General features: G+C 38.8%; 1 protein-coding gene across 5 annotated transcripts; it reads left to right on the forward strand.

Moving 5' to 3' along the window:
* The first annotated feature begins 258 nt into the window (after positions 1 to 258).
* LOC125729214 (uncharacterized) lies at positions 259 to 7640 on the forward strand. Of its 5 annotated transcripts, none has more exons than XM_049005666.1 (8): positions 274 to 811; positions 1525 to 1596; positions 1739 to 1847; positions 3085 to 3155; positions 3241 to 5497; positions 5674 to 5760; positions 5882 to 5944; positions 7095 to 7640. In XM_049005666.1, exons 3-8 carry the CDS (start codon positions 1781 to 1783, stop codon positions 7346 to 7348), a joined length of 2799 nt encoding a protein of 932 aa, XP_048861623.1. In that variant the 5' UTR covers positions 274 to 811; positions 1525 to 1596; positions 1739 to 1780; the 3' UTR covers positions 7349 to 7640. The 5 variants fall into 5 exon arrangements, 4 of the variants coding, with proteins under 4 accessions (XP_048861625.1, XP_048861623.1, XP_048861624.1 ...); XM_049005667.1 differs by having other exon boundaries at positions 1742 to 1847; XM_049005668.1 differs by having other exon boundaries at positions 259 to 1596; positions 6490 to 7640.
* The last annotated feature ends 909 nt before the right edge of the window (positions 7641 to 8549 follow it).

Raw genomic sequence — 8549 nt, forward strand, 5'->3', positions numbered from 1 at the left:
AACATAACCGATGTGGGAATGACTACGAATGTCCAGTTGTTGCCAGAAGGACAGCATGCAGATGTCCTAAGAGAAGAGACAGAAGAGGTAAGTGTGTAAACACAAACCTAGTTTGGCGGTACACTAGGTTTTAAGAGGACCCTGCAAATGTGTTTCGGCGTAGAGTTTTATCAGTTGTGTGTGTATATAGTGTTTGACAGAAACATGGACTCGGGGGTCTTCTTAATATGAAGCTGTAATTTATGTCATAGATGGCCTTTTGCTGTGTTTTTGAGCGGGTTCACCACACTGGAGCATATACTACTTATAGAAAGTAGTGTTTTGCATGTACATTAGGTTTTAAGAGCATCGTGCAAATGTTTCAGCATGTCATAAATGGTCTTGTACAGTGGTTTTAAATAAGTTCGCAACAATAATGCCATAAGGATGCACTGGATGGTCATGGAGAATACTAGATTACTGATGAGTGACTTTAATTATTAATTCCACTAGTTGCTACTTAGAATATATATAATATTCCTTAGTTTTCTGTAATTAAAATAGCTTTTGATGAGTGGCACAAATTTAAAAATAGAAATAGATCTGCAAGACCTAAGTCTTACAGTACTATTGTTCAACTGATTCAATCACGTGAACTTCAGCTGATTATCTATGGGTCACCAGATCAGCAACCATAAGCATCTACTGTGTTTAGGAATAAGCATCTACTGTGTTTAGCTTATTTAGTTTATTTTAGTTTATTTTGCACTTTGTGTATTGTAGGAGCACAAAACGCCAAACTGATTCTCAGTTGAATTGGGACAGTGGGGAGGTACAGACACCATTTAATTGAAGCTGTTGAACTGTATGTTACATGTTATAGTTTTCTAGTTTTTGTAAACGATTTCATGACCTCTCTATATCTCCTTAATGATTCACTAAGTTTATTTATTCATATACTCCAATGAGTAGAAATATTACTTCAAGAAGCTGGCACATGGGGCGGTATGGTGGTGCAGTGGTTAGCACTGTTGCCTCACACCTCTGGGACCCAGGTTTGAATCTCCACCTGGGTCACATGTGTGCGGAGTTTGCATGTTCTCCCCATGTCGTCGTGGGGTTTCCTCCGGGTACTTCGGTTTCCCCCCACAGTCCAAAAACATGCTGAGGCTAATTGGAGTTGCTAAATTGCCCATAGGTGAGCATGAGTGAATGGTGTGTGAATGTGCGCTGCGATGGGCTGGCCCCCCATCCTGGGTTGTTCCCTGCCTCGTGCCCATTGATTCTGGGATAGGCTCCGGGCGACCCAGTAGGATAAGTGGTTTGGAAAATGGATGGAAGCTGGCACAAATAATTGCAAGAGTTGTTTCTGTTCCCATAAGCATGTGTTTTATGCATTGACATTGTCTGAGAGGTCAGTGATCTTGGTCCTAAGCCTGCCCAAATTATGAATTATGACAATGATTCTAGCAGTTTTTATTGACTGCTGGTCTAGATATTATTTTTTGTGTTTATCTGAACTTCTTCATTTAATCTGTTTTGAAGGTAGCCACCAAACTTGATTTTTGCAAGACAGGGGGTCACAGATCATCATTTCCAAATGAGAATGTTGAGAAGGTAATGCAAGGTTTTAATTATACTTGACATGTAGGTGTGCCATCTACAGAATTATAGTGAGATATTGTGATTTTTAGTGTCATTTTTAAAAAGCCTTTAAGAATTCCCACTCAGAATGTAATTTCCTTTTTGTTTTGTTCAGCAGCCCTGTAAGCATGAGGTCATCCATGCAAATTTTTCAAGCATGGACAAATGTTCTGCATGTTTTGGACCTGTGGCGCCACTCAAGTGGATTGGTCTGAGGTGTAAAGGTCAGTAACAGTCCTTGCAAGTATTTAAGATAGTAAGTAATATTATGCAGGTTTTTTTAAAGTGTTTCTTATGCAGTATTTGTCAAATTGTTACTTTGCTAGATTAGTGTCATTGAAGGTGATTTTGGATTGGTGGAGAAAAACTGGAAGGTGTAATTCAGGTAGTAAAGGTAGCATTTGCCCTGTGTTCTCTGACTTTGAATTGGGAATGTTAACACTAAATTAATTAATGATCGCCAAAGTTCAGATTGTCTGATCACCAGTCTCAGTTAGATGATTCATTTCCCATAAACACAAAGTGATATGAAGAGGTTTTATCATTCAAGCCAGGAATGTTTTTACTTGTGTATATGAAGGCACAGTAGTAGGAATATACCACAAGAATGCACCATAATAATACACAGAAACACCTCCAACAATGAAAAAAGGAATGCTGCTTTATCTGACAGTTATGCCATGCATTGCAAAATGTGCAGTGCAGAGTAACATTTGTATGGGTTAATGAGCCCTCAAATACAAGCATAAACAATGTGTTGTTTATATACTTAACTAATTTAACACCATAAACCAGTATACCTTTTCTATCACAAATAATGAAAAACCCCATATCTGAAGTCTCTCTACATGCTTTTTATATAACCCAGGTTACTGCCAGTTATCTTCTTTGCAGTGCACTTTGTCTTGTAGAGTAGTTGAGTACAAACTTCCCATTCAAATATTTGTTACTTCACAGCATCCTAAAGATAACTCACTATTTGCAAACATGATTGCTGTTAAGACCTGGCATTAGCTATTCATCAAAAAACTTTACTTTTCTGTCTCAAAATTACTTGGTAATATTGAGACAATGTATTGAGAGGTAATATTGAGAGGTAATATTACTTGTGTTTCATGAATCCTAATTGTGAGGAAGTGTATAAGCCCTGGAATCATCGCTTATGACTAAACTGTTTTATATTGTTACATATGTAATTATCATCCATAGACCCAATGTTAAACTGGCACTTTTTTAGCTAGGGCATTCTTTGTTTTTACATTTTTATTTATATAGTGCTTTTACATAAACTCAAAGACGCTTTGGTATTTTGTGTGTGTGTTTTTGTTATGCCTATCAGTTAAGGGTTTATCTAATCATGGCCTAATAGGGGTTGATTGTGGATTAAAGGAATTAGCCACAATTTGTGTCCCTATTTTAAATACATTTGAAATATGAGTACAATTTATTTCTCTCTTATAGTGTGCTCTAAATTTTGGCACAAGAACTGCTTTGCAAAATTTGAAAAGAATGATGAAGAACCACTTTCATGGGTGAGTACAGTATATTTACAGTTTTACTTATGAACCATCTCTCTTCACAAATGCTACATAGTGATTTTCTCTTTTCTGATACTAGGATATAGGATTTTCAAGTTCTGATGAGGAAGTGTCACTCTCAGATGAGGAATATGTCCCAGACTCAGACAGTGAATCGTGCAGTTCAGTGGAGTTAGCAGCAGGATATGTAAACAATGTCCAAAACAAATGTTCCTCAAATGAACAGAACGTGAAAGTTGCCACCTCAGAGTGCACCAAATCTCAGAAAACAAAGTTGAACCAGGAAGGTGTAAGCAAAGGTTCACAGTATTTGAAGGCCAGGGAAGTGTCTTGTTTAAATGAGGATGATTTATTTTGTTGTCTGGAGGAGTTGACAAGTGGAGAATCAGACAATGAGTCAGACAGTTCTGCAGAAGGGACAGATTTACTTTCAAGCACCAGTCAAGTTAAACGCCTTTCAGAGATCAAAAGATCATCAAAAGTTGACGCTTTAATTAATAGATCAGATCGTGTTTCTTTGCCCAGAAAAGACCATAAAACACCTACAAGTGAACAGCAGTTGGAAATAATAGGTGGTACTAGTGCACTTGATTTGCCTGGAGATTATAAGGATGTATCAGTGGCAGGAGCAAAGGGTAACATGGCTGGAGCTGAGAAATGTCTTCAATCATCAGACATTTCTTGTTCTGAAAATAAGAATTACTGTTACATTTGTGGGAAACCACAGTCAAAAATATCTCGTCATTTAAAAACCCATTTGACTGAAGTTGAAGTTGCAGAAGCACTGTCATTTCCAAAACGCTCAAAAGAACGCAAAAGACTACTAGAAAAAATTCGGAACAAGGGGAACTATCGGCATAATTCCAATGTATTAGAGAAAGGAAATGGGTTGCTTAAAGTAAAACGAAGGCCAAACAAAGATTGTGATTCAAAACAGTTTGTGCATTGTATGTACTGCAAAGCAATGTTTGGGCGTAAAGAACTATGGCGACATGTGAGAAGATGTTCCTCAAAGCCAGGTTCAGTAAGTGAACATCAGGGACGGACCAGAGTGTTGGGTTTGGCTGCCATGGCAGAGTCTACATCTTTGCAGCAGATATCTGGAGGAGTTTGGAAGCTCTTGAGTGCAATGAAGCAAGATGACATATCTTCTGTTGTACGCAATGACTTCTGCATTCTTCAGCTAGCGCAGTCATTCTTCAACAAACATGGAAATGACCCTACCAAGTTTGAATATATTCGTCAGAAGCTTCGAGAAATTGGGAGGTTTTTGATAACATTGCGCAGTGAGTCCTCTATATACAGCCTTGAGGAAGCTATAAAACCAGCTAATTTCCAGCATGTTATTGAAGCTGTGAAGAAAGTGTCAGGTCATGACGAAGAAAAAAACTACTACCAAAGGCCAAGCCTAGCATTGAAATTGGGCCACACATTGCAAAAGGTCTGCGAGCTCATCCACTGCAGAGGTCTAATGGCAGAAGATGAAGAGTTAATTAAGTCAACTGAGACATTCAGAAAGCTATATACCACCAAGTGGTCTGAGCTAATATCACACAGGGCTTTAAGCACAATGAATGAAGCAAAATTCAATAAACCGTCAACACTGCCTTTCACTCATGATGTTCAGCTCCTTCATAAACACCTGGAAACTACTGCCAATGCAGCATCTGAAAACCTGAAAAAAACATCATCATCACAAAGTTATGCAGAACTTGCAAAAGCTACCCTTGCAAGGGTAATTATTTTCAATCGTAGGCGTGCCGGTGAAGTATCTAAAATGCAGCTCAAAAGCTTCCAGGAAAGAGAGAACACACTACTTCACGCAGATGTTGCAGTAGGTCTTTCCAAATTTGAGCAGAAACTCTGTAGTCATTTTAGTAGAGTTGAAATCAGAGGTAAAAGAGGTCGAAAGGTTGCTGTCCTCCTCACACCAGATATGGTAGATGCCCTAACACTTCTGGTGAATAAAAGAACAGAGTGTGCGGTTCAGGATAACTGCTTCTTGTTTGCTAGACCCAAATGCCAGAGTCATTACAGAGGTCAAGATTGCTTGCGGCTCTATGCAACTCAGTGTGGTGCTCAAAATCCACAACATCTCAGGTCAACACATTTGCGCAAACACGTGGCCACTCTATCACAAATTCTTAATTTGAAAAACAATGAATTAGATCAAGTTGCTGACTTCTTGGGGCACGATATTCGTGTACACCGTGAGTATTACAGGCTTCCAGAAGCGACAACTCAGCTGGCAAAAATATCCAAACTTCTGCTTGCTATGGAAAAAGGGTGTCTCCCTAACTTTCAAGGCAAATCACTCGATGAAATTGAAATTGAAGGTACGCTTTTGTACAGTATCTACTTCTATGTCCTTTTCATGATAAATATGTGAAATCTGAGCACATTCATCTGGATTGGTTAACTATATGCACCTCAGATACTTTTAAAACATGAGCATAATATGTTTTGTAGCATCATTGTCCCAGTTTAGTTCAATTTGATTTCTTTGTTTAAGATGAGATCAACTTAACTGATGGCAGTGATGGAACTGAACCTGACAGTGATACAGAGGATGCTACCTTGGGCACACCAAGACTGAATGGTATTTTTAAAGTATTTTCATGCATTCTGCAGTGTTAGCAGCATATTCAGTTTATTTTTCTTCCATGTTCTACTAGAATTGTTTGCATGTATACTGACTGAGCAGTTCCATATTCTTACAGAAAGTCAAAGCATTCAGCCAGCTACAGAAGATAATGCTGGAGGCTCAACAGATTCCATCAGTGGTAACTTTCAGTATAATTCCGATTTTTTTATGGAAAGAAGCTTGATTACCGAGACAATAAGTTTGTCCACTGCTAAGTGGTATATTTGGCTGGCGTTGTGGCACATCTTACATGTTGCCATAGATTCTGATGCTTTTGGGACTTGTGGCAACATGAATGGTGTTCCCCAAAGCCATTTGTAGTAAAGGAGTGAGGAAGGGTCTGGGTTTTTGGTTTGCCTGCCAGAATCTCACAGGAGATGTCTCAAGGGGTTCGTATAGCTAGAGAAGACAATGCAACAGTTGTGACGTGTAGGATGGAGACTGGCAGTGGTGAACTCTTGTCTGTAAGATTCTCATCCTTCCTCCAAGGTTTATAGCTGGTATCAGCATCTATATATTAAAGACCAATTTAACTATGCCCAAGTTCTTGTTCAGGCATGCCCTACTAGGAAGTGAATCTATGTTGGGATTTTTTGGCAGGTGATCAGTGGCAAGAAAACCTTGTAGTCTGTACAATCATCATAAGAGTAAAGCAACACAATTGAGTCAGGACTTTTGTCACAGGTCTCTAGGGAGGTCATTTTTCTCAGTGAGTTTTAGTGGTGGGGGACCTTTGCTGAAAAAGAGCCATATGGAGAGCTACTCTGGATCAATCTGGATTTCCCTCTGTCTCCCATCAAGTAACATTCATGTAGTGACATTCATGCTGTTTCTCTTATTTGCAATATTCTATGTGTTGAATTCTTGCCTTATTTAGCCAGTTAATATGTGTAATTAATTTGGGTATGACCTGGGTATGAATCCATCTTTAAACCATTGTGAAGCTCAGCTTTCTAAACCTTGGATAACATAACTTTTAAATGTCTGTGTGCTAATTAAATGGAATAATGTTAAGTTTAACATTACTACAGATTATAGCACAGGAATTCTGGTGTCATTCTTCATAAATGACTATTTTTATATCCTTTGTAATTAATACACAAATTTAGCTTTTCGATACAGGTTGTATGCATTCTTTACTGAAAGAACTGCCCTACACATTCAACTGTAGTAAATTATATCCCAGCTCAACATTATCATTCTCAGCAATCTCATGTATAACTACTTCAGTTATTTGTATGTGTTTGCATCTAAATAATACTGACTGATTTGTTTTTTTTCTGTGACAGTGGGCCAGGTTTTTACAGCAGCAATTAAAACCTCAAAGAAGAAGTCGCGAACACAGTGGTCAAAACAGGAGGTGACAGCTGTATTGAAACATTTTAAAGATCATATAACCAAAGGAAAACTGGCAACAATGGCAGAGTGTCAGCAGTGCAAGTCAGCTGAGGACCCTGTTCTGGCAGGGCGCACTGTACAAAATATAAGAGATTTTGTTAGAAATAGAGGGATCACACTAAAAAGGAAAACCATGTCTAATTGAATATATATTATTTTCTATAGAGGCAAAAATGCCAAGGAGAAAAATATTGTTTATTTCTAATTTTTGAGGAGTAAAGAATTTGCCCTCGTGTCATGCACTCTTAAGTTGCAGAAAGTCTTTTGTTACAAGTTATAATAAAAAATTAATTATTTTAATATTAATATTTTAATTTCACGTTAGTACTTGTGCATAAGTAATCTGCATTTCATTAATCAGGAAAAAAGTCATTTTTGTTTTTGTGCATATTCGAGGTCCAATAAAACATCACTGACCTTCTAGCACAGTGAATGGACATGTTTGTGTGTGTGTTCATTTGATGTCCTGGAAAATCATGTATGACCTCACAAACAATGTTCTCGTCGTAGGAGGGAGTTTCTTGGGAGGTTCCCATATGCTACCATAGTGTCAGGTGGTAATGTAAAGAGCTTCATTTACTTTAGAATTAATATGAAGTGATATTTGTGTTGTGCAAAGCAAAATATTTTTTTTGATGTTTACAGCACTTCTCTAGAGCAAAGGGAAAGGTGGGTCCCCTAAAACCATGTTTCAACTGGTTTGGGAGGCAAAGTCCTCTTAAGACTTAAAAACCCGTATGTGTGTGTGTGTGTGTGTGTGTGTGTGTGTGTGTGTGTGTGTGTGTGTGTGTGTGTGTGTGTGTGGTTCTACACACACTTGGGTGTCAGTCCCGCTCTGTGGTCATTTGCAAAGCTTTGGTAGCATTGTGATATACATTAGTGTAAATGTGTAAAAAGCATTTCAAGCTGTGTGTGTGAGAGAGAGAGAGAGAGAGAGAGAGAGAGAGAGATTAGCCAGGCCAATAACGTTCCTCTTTTACTCAGAGTTTTTTGAGTGTGGTCTATTGACAGAGGGTACCACAGTTTTCTTGTGACTTTAGTTTTACTTTAGGGGAAGTTAATTTTCCTCTCCCAGATAATTGTCTTGCACATTGTACCATTAACCAATGCCTCCCACCCCTCCCATGCCAGTGTAGGTAAGACCAACCCTGCCCCCCCCCCCCCCCCCCCCCGGAAAAACCCTGACTCGCTTTGACCTTTTTCTCTCATGCTGGATGCTAGCGGTTTTTAACATACAGTGTTTTTTCTCGTGAATTCGCCCATTGGCTGACTGCCACACTGCCTGCGTCCTCCCCCACCCACGCCAGTACGTGACAGTATGTATCCCCCCCACCCCGGGTGATTCT

The sequence above is a fragment of the Brienomyrus brachyistius genome, unplaced genomic scaffold (assembly GCF_023856365.1).
Source record: "Brienomyrus brachyistius isolate T26 unplaced genomic scaffold, BBRACH_0.4 scaffold579, whole genome shotgun sequence".
Lineage (NCBI taxonomy): Eukaryota > Metazoa > Chordata > Actinopteri > Osteoglossiformes > Mormyridae > Brienomyrus > Brienomyrus brachyistius.